A 13516-nucleotide genomic window follows, 5' to 3' on the forward strand; every position below is an offset into this window, starting at 1 on the left:
AAGCATTATTGTGTATTGAGACAGAACTAGCCTATTTTGATTAAATAAAGGCTGTGTGTTCTGAGCAACATTTCAGAACCCTCCCGACATTTCTGCTCTTTTTCTGGGTTAGCTTTAATTTAAAATAGCTCATGTTGGTGCAAAATCTTTTGCAACCTACACCTCAGATTAACACACTCAGGTAGTGTTTAGTAATATTTCTCTGATGGTCACAGTGGTTTATATGGAGAGGAGGAACATTTGTTTTCTAATTTTTCATCAGAAAAAGAATGAGGCAGAGGAGGCAGTCATGGATCCCAGGCTGCAGTGGTTTTTTTAAAGGCTGTACGTGAAGGTCTTTCAAGCCTGGGCTCAGTAGCTTCAGTTAAGGTTTTGCCAGTATCTAGTCCTACTTTAAAAATCACCTCTCCACGAGTACCCCAAACATCTTTAAGGCTTCAGTGCTCAGAATACAACTTTGTGAATTCTCACAGTGCTCTATTTTCTTCTACATTACACAGACCAAGAATAATGGGAGAAAGAGCCAGAAGAAATACATTCCCAGTCTTCCTGCCAATTTCCTGGTACCTACTAATCTCCTCTGCTCACTACTCACAAGTTCAGAATGAATATCAGATCCATTCTGGCCATCGGATGGTCTGAGTAACATCATCTTCAAACCCTGTTGGCAGCACAAACAAATATCTTTGGTCTTTTATCTGCATGAGACAATAGGTATTGCCATGCTCTTTCTTGAACCAAACCCCCCTTTGACTTCATTTTTAAATAGCAATTTTCACATCTAACAAATACAGTAGGAGGCGATTCTTTGTGGCCAAGCAATAAAGACACAGTGCCAAGAGAAATGAATCCTAGGAGACAGACAGAAGATGACTCTTGAGCAGCCAAGTGTAAGAATACTGCTCAGAAGAAAGAAATTCTGAAATATATTCAAAGAAAATGTAATTCTGATCATACTGTTAGTTCTACTCTTTGACTGGGATGGGAGAAGGTGGGGACATACAGCATTATTTTTCTTTAGAAGTTTGTGTGAATCCACACTAGATCCTAGAAGCTCTACATTTCCCTCCTCCTAGTTAAATTAAGCCCTTAAGAGGGTCCAACCAGTTTTCATCCTGGTTTAGGACTGATCAAAAATAAATGCACATTTTAAATCTTTGCTTTAAAAAGTGAAACATACTTGTAAATATGAAGATATCAGTCTCCTGAAGGTTTTACTGTTACAAAAACAAGTCTAGTTTGCATTATCTTTTAGGGACTTCCATGTTGTTATAAAACTGTGAATAGCTGTCATTGAAGTTTTCAAAACATTGTTCACAACTACATGCTTCTTCCAGAGAATATCAGAAACCCCATTTTATAATTTTTAATGCATTTCAAAGTTCCTTATACCATTCTCTGTTTCCTCTAGAAACACCAATTTTGAAGACTGAACACACTTTCCTTTGCGAATTTATTTAATTGAGCTAAGCTTGCAATCTTTTCTCTGTATATATCTTAAAACTACTGTGATAGAGACATTACTAGTATCTTTATTTCAATGCCACTTAGCTGTTACATTTGCTTTAGTTCTTACTGTGATAGGGGAGCTGCTTTGGTCCTTGGAGCTTCAGGAACCATCTGGCTACACTGTGAAATAGGAAAGTATTTCCTTATCAATTCTAAGGATGCATAGATAACATAATATGAGTTGACTATGTGGCTTATTTTACCATTGAAACACCCTTCTGGTGGAATTTTAAAAAATCCTTTCCAGGTACATGGCAGATAATATTCCCCAGCCAGTTTTTTTATGCCATACGATAGCAGGTTTGAATCATAGTTTCCAAATTATGTAAAGCATAAAACTAGTAGTTCATGCTATATCCATTACTAAAACCATGTCAGAAATAAAGTTTCAGAAAAAAAGTACAAAATGAAAAAGATGTCAATTTTTCTTCTGAAGCTCTATGAGATACTGAGGCCTGCAATGTTCTTTACTGTGTGTGTCAGCATAAACACTTTCAAACCCTCTCTTTCCTTCTACTCTCACCTCCATATTCTGGGTTTGAGCCAGAGATAAGATCATATTTCTCTTTTTTTAGGCTGTGTAGTAATTAAAGAATTGACTTGTAACCAGGCTGTTCAGAAACCTATGCTTTACAGCATGTGGATACAAAATGTGCATATTGGTTAATTTGCAAGAATACTTTATTAGTAGTGTATTTTCTTCTACATCTGGTCAGTCTTTTTTGTATGATTTGCTTGCCTTCCAGTTTCCAAGTTATCTTTAGTTTTTGGCTCTCATTTCTGGAAGCTCTGAAGCACGTTCATAATGTAAACCACATGAGCATTCCTGCTGCTTCCTGAATCAGGACCTCGGTGATAGCTAGTACATATGTACAGTATTGCTGGGCAGAGAGGTAGACTCTCAATTGCCATCTTTCAGCACTTAATCAGTGGGACTGTGAATAGTTGCAACCAGTGAGAACAGATGTAGAAGTGTGGCCTATCTTGTGGTAGAGCTCTAAGTCTGACAGCAAACGCTCTCATTTGCCTCACTACAGCAGCGTTAGAACTGAAATTCACTCAGAGGTGAAAATTGCCAGTACAAAGAGTTTTGCATTGCTTCTTACTTCAAAGGTATTGTGAGACTAGTTGGATTTTTTTTTTTAATATTGGCGACGCTATAGCTTCTTTTCAGAAATAAACCCTCCCCAGGGCAAATAAGGGAATCTTCTTCTAAGCAACCACTACCACCAGTTATTAATTTAAGAAAGAACAAAAAGAAAAAAAAAGTCTTCTAGATGAAATGGAACAAATTCATGAAGTACATATAAAAAGCTGATAAAATTCCATATATTTCTCTTTTATAGGGCCTTCCTGGCAAAGATGGACCCACAGGCCCACAAGGACCTCCTGGCCCAATGGTGAGTATTGCCCATGGAATTCGTTACTGTAAAAGTCAGCAGGACTTTGAGGGTTTGTAGGTCACTCTGTTATCTAGGCTTCAGTGGATAGACCAAGGCCAAGGGAAGTTAAAATTCTCATGACACACAGGGTTGGCAGGGAGCTGCTTGTCCAGTGTCATTTCTTTCCACTCTTACTTAGCTCAAGAAAAATGTCTCCTATGGGAAGGGGAGACAGTTGTTCCATCATTGGATTGATAGCTTGTTTTTAGTCAAGTAACTGCACTATATAAAGGGAATTAGTGCTCTGAACATTTGAAACAAGACTTTCTTTTTGTGAGAAATTGCAATTAGGATTGTTAGTTGAACTGAACAGCCAAGTTTTGCTTGGTCTGGAGGTGAGTGCAGGTATTCAAATGCTTTCATAGACTAATCAAGGTAGACAGCAGAGGCCACATTCAGCCTTCAAAGCAAGACGCATGTTGCCTCCAGAATCAGTCTCATCCTTCTCAGCTAGGGCAGCTAGGCAAAGTTAATGCCTTCTTGATAGATTTAAGACGTTAGGTGAAACTGCTGATGGTATTGAGTATTCTCCAAGCAACCTTGTTCTTTTTACAAAGAATGTTCTGAGTCATCCCCCCTGAACATGGTAGTAACTTCACAGGATTTAGTCTTGTGGTTCAGCAATCTGTGCCTGTTTCAGAAAGCAAGCAACACAAGTCCATTTTTCTTGAGTGCTTTTCTCAGAGCTGTGCTTTTGGTGCTCTTTTTCCTGCAACATGTACTTCTTAGTCCTCTCTCCCAGCATGTCCGGTCTTTGATTTGCAGAACTGCCTGTGTACGGTCTGCTTTGTGAACTTCCTCTTCATCACACAGTTATTTCTCCCATCAGGATTCATGGATGTTGATTCTCATCACCACTAAGTATTTCCTTTCTCTTTTTCCATGTAGGGCATACCTGGTGCTCCAGGTGTTCCAGGTGTTACTGGAAGCCAGGGGCCACAAGGTGATGTTGGAGCTCCTGTGAGTAAAATTAATTAATATTGCTATATTTGCCATTGTGGATTAATTGGTTTCTGATCCTGGCTTCACTGTTTTACAGAACTTCTCAATATTTGTAGCTTGTGATCTGTTTGCAGTTAGTGGCTAAGTGAAACATCATATTGGTCTTTGTTCATTCTTCATAATTAAATTTATTTGTTGATCTTACCTACAATGTTTGGAATATAGGGATTAGAGAGTCAAAACACAAGATTAAAACACATAAGTTAAAAATATAACAGTATGTGAATTTGTAGTCTGTCTGTTATTACTTTCTCCTTTTTTTCTTTTGCACTTTGAGCAACTCTCTGGAAATTAAAGTATGCCATTTATTAACCTGAATCTTTCCAAAATATTATTCTGATTTTCAAACTGTGAAAATATTGCATGAATAAAAAAACTGGCTTTCATGGTTACTCTGGGTTTACATCAGGGCAACTGACTAATGATCAGGGCTTTTTCTAGAATGTTATTATAAATTTGATCGTCAGTTTCATTGCATGGAAAATTACACCCTCTATACTGAAAATAAGTATTAGGAACCTCTAATACTAAGTTTGTCTTTCAGATATTATTTCCTTTATTATTAAAAAAACCCCAGTTTAACTAGAAGAAAGGAATACAACTATAAAATGAGTGTGTAAATTATGTAAAAGAAAATATTTACAGTGGACCTCTTTTTCTTGCTAACAGTTCAGATAATATTGTGCATTCACATTTTAACATTTGACCACTTGTTTAATTATAAAGCCTGCTCAAATTTTTCCAGTGGCTGTTCTATTTAATATTTAAAGGCATCAGAATGTGACAGTGTGTACTTCTGACTCAATTTATAGAATAGAATTTTCTTTTCAAAATTCAGTTTGCTCTGGAGATTTAGTCCAATGCAAGCATTTTTATTTGGTTAAGTCGAAATGAAATGACTGATAATATATAAGCAAAGATAATAACCTAATGCTCAGGTCTGCATAGTTTCTAAGTGTAATCATGAAATCTACTAAGGAGATTTGATGAGCTATGGAACTTATTACTATCAATGTATAGCATGCTGACTATTCAGTTCCTGTCCAAACATATGTTCCAGATATTGAACTAGATTTCCTAGAGTGTAGATATTCCTGTGAGTCATGTAAGACCTCTGCTGTGAATGTTTAGACTCTAGTAGTTCTGAAAAAACAGCTAGGTGGGTAAAAAATTATTGAGTTTCAATAACTGTCTTTCTCAAAAGGTAGAGTAATAGAAAAGAGGCCTAGAAATAATCTTGCAGTCTTTGTAGGAGTTTCTTCTTTCCCAAGATAGAATAAGCTGTGCTTTAACCATGCATCAGTCAGCTGGTTATCTCTTCATGCAGACCTTTCCTCACTTCAGGAGTTCCTGAGAGATGTCTAGCCTACCCCAAAAAACCTCCATTGGTGAAGTTGTAACTGCCCTAGACAACTTGTTCCAATCCATAAAGATCCTCACCACCATTACAGTATTATATTATCTTTAATGTCAAACTTAATTTTCTCTGCAGTTTAATCCCATTGCTGACTAATTTCACAGCTGATGCAGAGTCTCGGTGCAGCAAATGCTACAAATTTCAGACCGATATTTTGTCTCCCATCAGCCTTCTCTTCCTTATACTCAGTGATGGTTAGACCCATTTCAGCCATGTGAAATGCATCATCTGGTGGCCTGCCTTTGCTGACATTTTAAACAAGAGAGTTCAGTATGTGACAAACCCCTGAGAAAGTCATTGTCGCCATGTAATTGCCAAAGGTGAACATTTTATTGAATACTGAAGAGGAAAACGTATATTCTTTATTGTCACATAGCCTTCTGAAACCATGTTCCTTGTTTGGTTTTTCTCCTTTTACTGTGATGCTGCAAGGGAGACAACATTTAGGCATTAAAAATTTTAAGCAAGAACAAAATGAGAATTAATTTTGTATTGAATCTTTTCATAGGGTCCTCCTGGAGCTAAGGGTGAAAGGGGTGAGCGGGTAAGTCTATGTTCATGTTAGCCACCTTTTTTTTCTTGTCTGGCCTTCTGTCTCATAAAAAGCTTTCTCCGACAATTTATGTTTTTCTGTGTTTACAGGCACAATAATTTTCTCTGTGCAATCAGGCAAACTTTCCTTCTTTTCCAGACATTGTCTTATATACAGCTATAGTAATGTTTTGAAGGTGAGAAGTATGTGGCATTAAGCATGTCCCCAAATCTCTCATTAGGGTTATCTTCTCCAACCTCTGCTGGCTAAAAACAGTAATGGGAACCAGGGAAATCCCAAAACTTTTTTGACCTTTTTCTCTTCTGTGCAGACAGAATCTCTCAGGGATAATAAATGTCTTTCATTGCTCTAAGCGTTTTCAAGACAGAAATGATGCAAAAAATTGTGTTATGACTGCTGCTGTTGTTATCCAGGGTGATCTCCAGTCCCAAGCCATGGTGCGTGCTGTTGCTCGGCAAGTGTGTGAACAACTCATCCAGGGTAAGTACATCGATAGCTCAGATGCTTCTGTCTCTAGAATGGATCTTTTCCTGCCACAATTACTTACAAATATCGTGCTTTTCAGAGCATCCAAGGGGATCTGTTTGGTTTAGGCTAGACAGTCAGGATTTGTGTTCTGACTAGATTTACGTTAAAATGGATTTATGTCCAATTAGAGCTGATTAGCATCAGGCATCTAAAAGAAGCCTGAATTGTCTCCAATCTATTATAGTATACAGAAGCTTCTGCTGTAACGATTTTAAATTTTTATAAACATAAAATACAAGAAAAAACCCCATCAAAGCAAGGAAATAAAATTCTACACAATAGTTCTTCCCCTTTTCTGTGTATTCCTGAAACCAGTGTTTCTCCACCACCAAGTGCACAACTTCATATTATCAAAGCACAACAGACCACAGCCTTGAGGACCTGCCAGTGCTTTGTTCAAACTTAGCTGAACCAGATTCCCCACTGCAACTTGAAAATGAGGACATTTTTTCCTGACAGGTCATATGGCAAGATATAACTCAATTCTGAACCAGATTCCAAGCCAGTCTGTCTCAACACGAACCATCGCAGGACCTCCTGGTGAGCCAGGTCGGCCAGGGGCTCCAGGGCCACAGGGTGAACAAGGATCACCAGGCATGCAAGGGTTTCCAGGAAGTCCTGGTCAACCAGGAAGACCAGGAGAAAGAGGTAGGCTTCGTACTTCGCATACAAAAAGATACACCTCTTTCCTGATACATTCTGATGGCTTTTGTCTCCTACCTAAATGTGAGAACAACAGTTCTCTCACTAGTTGATTGGTGAGCTCAACCCAGACCATAATGAAAGCTCTGGAGACTTTGTCATGAAGGTAATGCATGCTTTGCCAGGTGTGATTTGGCAGGATCAGGCAGAGGTTAAATGCCTAAACTGCTGAAGATTGGTGGCATCTGATTGGGCACATCACATCACATCATGCTTGCATCTTAGTAGGACTCTAAAGTAAACTGGAGCTGTAAATGTATAAGCAAAGGAGCTTTTGGAAAAGGCAGCTGCAAAACTGATAGATTTGTGTTGGGGAAAGACTGAGGAAAGACTGAGCTTTTCTGCTAAACTTGAAATGTGTCAGTCTCAAGATTTCCAAGTTGTGATAGTCTGAAAGAAGCAAGGTTGATAAGAAGAGGGAAAAAAATCCTAGTGTATGAGGGGTTGAGAGGATCAAGGAGAGGAAATGGTGAGGTCAGAAAGAAGTAATGCAATTAACTGTTCATTTACAGTAATTCTCCTCTGTATTCTTCTGTGTATGCTAGATCCCTTTCTCCTTTCCACCTCCAGCATTGTCTAATAAAGAAACAAGCTCCATGTTTTGATTTACTCTCTCTCTGTGCAACCCTGGCAATCTTTGGTGTACCAGAGTAGCACTAACAGAGGCAGTACTGAGTGGATCTATGATTGTGAAAGTGCTTTGAAGACCATCACATGAGGAAGTGACCAAAAACCCAAGAGACAAATGTGATATTCAAGAGTGACGAATTAGTGTTGCTGTTACAAAATTTAAAATGGGATTTTAAAAGTGAATTGCTATGAAGGCTGTTCAGTTCAGGAGCTTAATAGTTCCAGTTCACAGTAGCCATGATGACCAGAGTTAAAGCATTGTTTTGAAAAGGAAGTCTTTGAGTGAACCTGTGAGTCTGTGGGTCCTTTCTTCCCCTCAAGACTGTAATTCTAATTACCTTCTTGAAAAAAGAGGCAAGGTTTAGGGTACTAGCCTCTCAGTCATGCTGCTGCCTGCTCCAGCTGAGCAAAGACCAGACACTGTCCAGAAAAAAGAAGGAATGAGGGGGTGGGAGGCAAGTAGGAAAGAAAAGTGGAAGAGACAGCAAGTGAGGAACTGACTTTAAAAGTGGTGACCCAGAAAGACTGAATGCAGATTTCAGCGTAGTTGCTTAAAATACTAGTGTATTTTAAACGGCTTGTCAGGCAAGAACTGTTTAAGTACACAGAATATTTTGCTGGGGCTTCAGGAATGGAGGAACCAAAATGCCAGGCTACAAAAAGGGAAACCTGTCCGGCATTTAGCATGTATTTTCCATCGTATTTGCTGTGCTGAGGCCCAGATCCGCGTGTTGTACTACTATGAAATCACAGAGTGATTAGATAGAGTCATTTAAATGAAACATGATGTGGGTTAACCCACTGCTGGTAATATTAATATCTGGGAAACAGCCCTGGTAATAGAGTGAGTACAGAAAGGGTAAAAGCACATTAAAAAATAATATTATTCTTTTCCTGTCTTTACGGATAACTGATGTTAGAAGGGACTGATTTTGGCAGGTAATGCTTGTGGGGAGTTTCATACTTGGTAAAGAGCAAGCACTTATCAAGCATACGTCAAGAACTATAATCAGTCAGCCAGGGCTCTCTGCAGATTTTCATAAAATGTGATGCCAAATGTTGGGAGTGTTTTACAGTATTTATAGCTTAAAATGAGATTGTTTTAAGAAAAAAGAATCTATGTGTAAACTTAAGAGACAAAATAATTGGCTTTATTTTAGTGAAAATGGGTTTTAGGACATTCACGTAACTGGAGTCTTGCACAGAAACTGGAAGGAAAAGGAAGGAGCTCATTTAGAACCTAGGAAAAAATATAGAATAATTTATTAGTCCTTGAGCATTTAATTTCTTCAGAAGCAACTGAAATTTTAGATTGATAGTGTGCCTGATGTAGTAGCAGTTTATTTAATAGAAAGATACGTTTTGAGTTGTATAGACCCTTGGGATATTTCAGAATCCATTTCTAAGGAAATGCTCTAAGCTAACCCCAAAATGCAGCAATGAAAAATAAAAATTATTTTTACCAGCCTCATGCTTGTGGAGATTGATTGGAAGTTTCTTGTGCATTCCCAGTTCTCACTTGATTCCTAACTACATATCATACAGTGAAGTAGCAGACTAAAATTCCTCTGCTTCCGGATGGAAGGGTTTTTAGTTTCCAGTGAATACAGAGAAGAGGGTAAATGGACTCAGGCCCCACCCCATGCTGTGTTCTGAAGCATTGTTTGTATTTAACTTGTTCAGCAAGTCACAATGTAGAGTCCTGTCCTGAAGGTCTCCAGCCAGCCACCTGGAACTCTTTATGAACAATGTGTTTCTTTTTGCTGATGTCATCAGCGTTTTGGTTGTATATGAAGTCAATTTAATGTTCAAAACCAGTGCCAGATTAGCAACTCTGAAAAGTTGGCCTCCACCTTTAAGTATGGAAAATACACTGCAAGAGTGACAGCAGTGTCCATAGAGCGTACTAAAAAGACATTAAAAGGGAAAAAAAGTGGTTTGTTTATTCAGTAGAGTGTTGTTTTTTCTCCCTCAGAGTTCAAACTATTGGGATTGCTGCAAGAACCTGTTACTGGTTCTGAGCAGCTGAGTGGCAAGGTGCTGGTAGAGTGGGAAGAGAAAAGGTGGGGGGAGGCTAGACATTTCCTCCTACTCCCCTCTCTTGCCCACCACTCGTTCAGCCTGTGAGAAAGGGGAACTTCTGAAAGCAGTGTGTGGAACTGCTTAGAAATCATGCACAAAGAGCTTTACTGGAAAATGTCAGCAGTGAGAGATCTTGACATCAGTGAACTTCCCTGCTAACTTGCCTGGCCAATAACTTCCCTTGTTTACCTTGTCACTCTGCCAAGCATTAATCAGATGTTTTGGAAGGAGGCTTGGATTGAGAGAGTGTCTTGGAGTTTTGTTAGAAACCTCCACTTGAACTTCTAGTTCCAGGGCGTCCCATTCCTGGATGTATTCTCTCACTAGTAACACACTGAGCTGGTCTTTCCAAGAAAGACCACCTCAGTGAGAAAAGATAAGTCATTCTCTTGACAGATTCAGTTCTTGTCTGTTGCCAGATGAGATCTATTTTTTCCCAGTGTAGACATAAGTGGATTAGGATCACAGTAAGAGATTTGTTATTTAGTTTCCCCAGCTGATCATTGTTTTAGCCGTACACTGTGGGGTCTTATCTGTTGTATTTTTCTAATGGTGTGAAAAGAAACACCTCTGGCAATCTCAGTATTTGTTAGCAATATTAACATTCTATTGGTCCCCCAACAGGCCATTTGAATTGGACCGGTGATTTGAAGATTAAGGAGGCCACATTGTGTTTTCAGTCCCCTATAGTACATAATCCCAGATAAATTACTAGAATTTTGTTCTCTTACATATTTGCATAAATATAGGAGTTTGAAAAAAACCAAACCCAAACACTTATTATTCACAGCACTCATCTCTATTTTTATTTTAACTAGTGCACAGCACTGGTTTCTATTTTTATTTCAGCTAGTTCGAACATCTTTTGTTTTGATTTTATGTTTATGAACTGGGACTTCAATAATTCGTGTCTGGCTTCTGAGTGCTCAGGAAGTAGTTGGACTTATGGAAAATAATATAAAAAAGCAAAGACTCAGCGTGGGTTTTTTTCTTTTTTTTTTTTAGTTATTTTTATAATACATGGGTAGTTTTCTCAACTTTGAGGAAAATGTAAAAGCTGTAGTAAAAATTACGCTGAGGCACTGCTAGGTTTCAGATGCTGTGAAAACGCAGTTGTTGTTCTGCTGCTGGGTGGACTGCTGCTCTTATGGTGTGTCCTGAAGTGACACACAAAACTTATGGCTACTCATTCCATCCCCCTATGATTAAAATATAATAAAATACCTAAGCTGTCACTGGGAAAGTCACTATTCTCAAGTACAGCTTCATCCATATTTTCTTTCCAGCTTCATATGAAAGAGTTAGTTAAACATGTGTTATCAAAAGCCATGTGTTTACAGCTCTGATGGCAAAATTCCAATGGAATTAAATTGAACTTTTGCTAGTTGAGTCAATTAAATATTTTTTATTTCCAATTTTAGCTCATCTGGATAAAAATAATCACCCTGTGTTATTATACATTATGGCTACAATTGAACATCTTTGAAAGAGGACATTTTTGGTAGCAGTTCAATTTTTCTTAATTGCAATATGCAGTTCTCCTCAAAGGACAGTATTCTCTTAAAGCCAAAAATAGATAAGCAATACCTAAGATTCCCTTTCACGCAGAAACCATGGAGACTTAATTTTCTTTGCTAGAGAATGTGTTCATGATCTTGGTTTTGTTTTTAATAACTGATGCTTTTAGAGGCATCTTTAGCAGAGCATTGGAAATAATTGATTTCAGTTGCTTGTGATCTCCATGGGGCTGAACCCATGCCATTGCTTATTTTGGATGGGGACAAGACATAAAAAAGTGGTTAGCGTGAAGGGGGAGAGACAGTTTGATGGTATTGCTGAAGTATGTCCAGAGCACAAATATGAAAACAGTTACTAGAATCTGAAGCCACTCTAACTCAAATGACAAATTCTGATACACACTTTTGTCCCTGAGAGTGATTAACCATTACAGTAACTTAAATGGAGAGTGATATCTTGTCTGGTTGACTTTCTGTAAGCTATACTCTAATGAAATGCAAAGGTGATCTTGATAGAAAGCGAAATGGGTGACTTTTGAATGTTCTGTCACTTATAGGAGAGAACCATTACCAAGTACATACAACCATTACCAAGAGGTCTGTTAACTTACTCTCATTAAAGAGCTTTGGTGGAAAGTCCATTAGGGAAGCCCATGGAGTGCTCAATTTTAACTCATGTGAGTTTTGCCTTAGGATTAGGGTGTTCTTGCTTCAGGGTTTATGTTCTCTTTCACTTGGGTGAACTTTACTGGAAATTAGACTAAAAGAAACCTGAAGCAGACTTGTATCTTGGCCTTCAGCATGTTTGCTTTAGGAACTTGATATCCATGTGATTTCAAAGAAGGTTTGCCCTGCACAAGAGCTTCATAACTTGTTCCAGAATGAACATTTTATTCTTAGCCTGAGCAGATTTGTTCCATATTTATCATTTCTTACTGCAGTTTATTCTGTGAACATCACGTATCGGTGTGTGTTCTTGTGTGTGTGAAGAATAATAATAGAGTGCATGGAAGGCTGTGATTTGAAAACATTGTGGCAATTGTCTTTGAAGTCACCGTGTAATGTTATTGTACAGTCGGATAAGCAATGGTCCTTGTACTAAATGTCTGTGTAGATTCCAGACGGTTGTCATGGGCCAGTCTTCTTATGATCAAAGCAATCCACACATACAGACTTTGCCTTTTGCAAATAGCAAGCATTTCCTCACAGGGCATGTATGGTAAGAGACAATTTAGATGAGTTTACCTTGTTAAAAGGCCTGCAGCAGAAGTAGCGAATTCAACAGAGTGTCTCCATATGTTTGAAGCAAGCCAGGGCTAAGCAAATTTAGGTATCTGGAAACTCCATTTGGAATGCAGGACAAGAAGTTTACCTGAGAAATTTGTCTTTAAAATGGGTGGAATTCAGTTGTTGATCACAGATGACGTGGTTTTTTTGGCAGGTTCCCCCAGGGATATGCAGTAGGTTAGAGCATATATCTGCCACCTAGGACTGCTTCCTACATACAATGTGCAATGCAGTCATTCATCAAAGGTTCTGAATAGCACTTCTGACTGAAACTGCAATCTCTGCTTACCAAATGCTGGATTGCAAACAGGAGGTTCATACTGGACTGTCGTGGTTTAGCCCCAGCCGGCAACTAAGCACCACGCAGCCGCTTGCTCACTCCCCCTCGGTGGGATGGGGGAGAGAATCGGAAGAGCGAAAGTAAGAAAACTTGAGGGTTGAGATAAAAACAGTTTAATAGGTAAAGCAAAAGCCACGCACGCAAGCAAAGCAAAGCAAGGAATTAATTCGCTACTTCCCATGGGCAGGCAGGTGTTCAGCCATCTCCAGGAAAGCAGGGCTCCATCACGCATAAAGGTTACATGGGAAGACAAACGCCATCACTCCAAATGTCCCCCCTTCCTTCTTCTTCCCCAGCTTTATATACTGAACATGACGTCATGTGGTATGGAATAGCCCTTTGGTCAGTTTGGATCAACGATCCTGGCTGTGTCCCCTCCCAGCTTCTTCTGCACCTGGCAGAGCATGGGAAGCTGAAAAGTCCTTGACTAGTACAGCAACAACTAAAACATCTCTGTATTATCAACACTGTCTTCAGCACAAATCCAAAACATAGCCCCATACCAGC

The 13516-nt window shown here is 38.9% G+C and overlaps 1 protein-coding gene across 8 annotated transcripts in view; it reads left to right on the top strand.

Annotated features, from left to right (window-relative positions):
• The window catches only part of COL14A1 (collagen type XIV alpha 1 chain), a 253923-nt gene that overhangs the window by 105043 nt on the left and 135364 nt on the right, over positions 1–13516 (top strand). For 7 of the 8 annotated variants that reach the window (XM_075495203.1, XM_075495201.1, XM_075495202.1 and 4 more), the window contains 5 exons: positions 2856–2909; positions 3840–3911; positions 5879–5914; positions 6337–6403; positions 6911–7099. In XM_075495203.1, the coding sequence (XP_075351318.1) occupies positions 2856–2909; positions 3840–3911; positions 5879–5914; positions 6337–6403; positions 6911–7099 (418 nt within the window). Of the gene's footprint in view, positions 1–2855; positions 2910–3839; positions 3912–5538; positions 5691–5878; positions 5916–6336; positions 6404–6910; positions 7100–13516 lie in introns of those variants that run through there. The other variant, XR_012774563.1, reaches the window with a different exon arrangement.

The sequence above is a fragment of the Mycteria americana genome, chromosome 2 (genome assembly GCF_035582795.1).
Source record: "Mycteria americana isolate JAX WOST 10 ecotype Jacksonville Zoo and Gardens chromosome 2, USCA_MyAme_1.0, whole genome shotgun sequence".
Lineage (NCBI taxonomy): Eukaryota > Metazoa > Chordata > Aves > Ciconiiformes > Ciconiidae > Mycteria > Mycteria americana.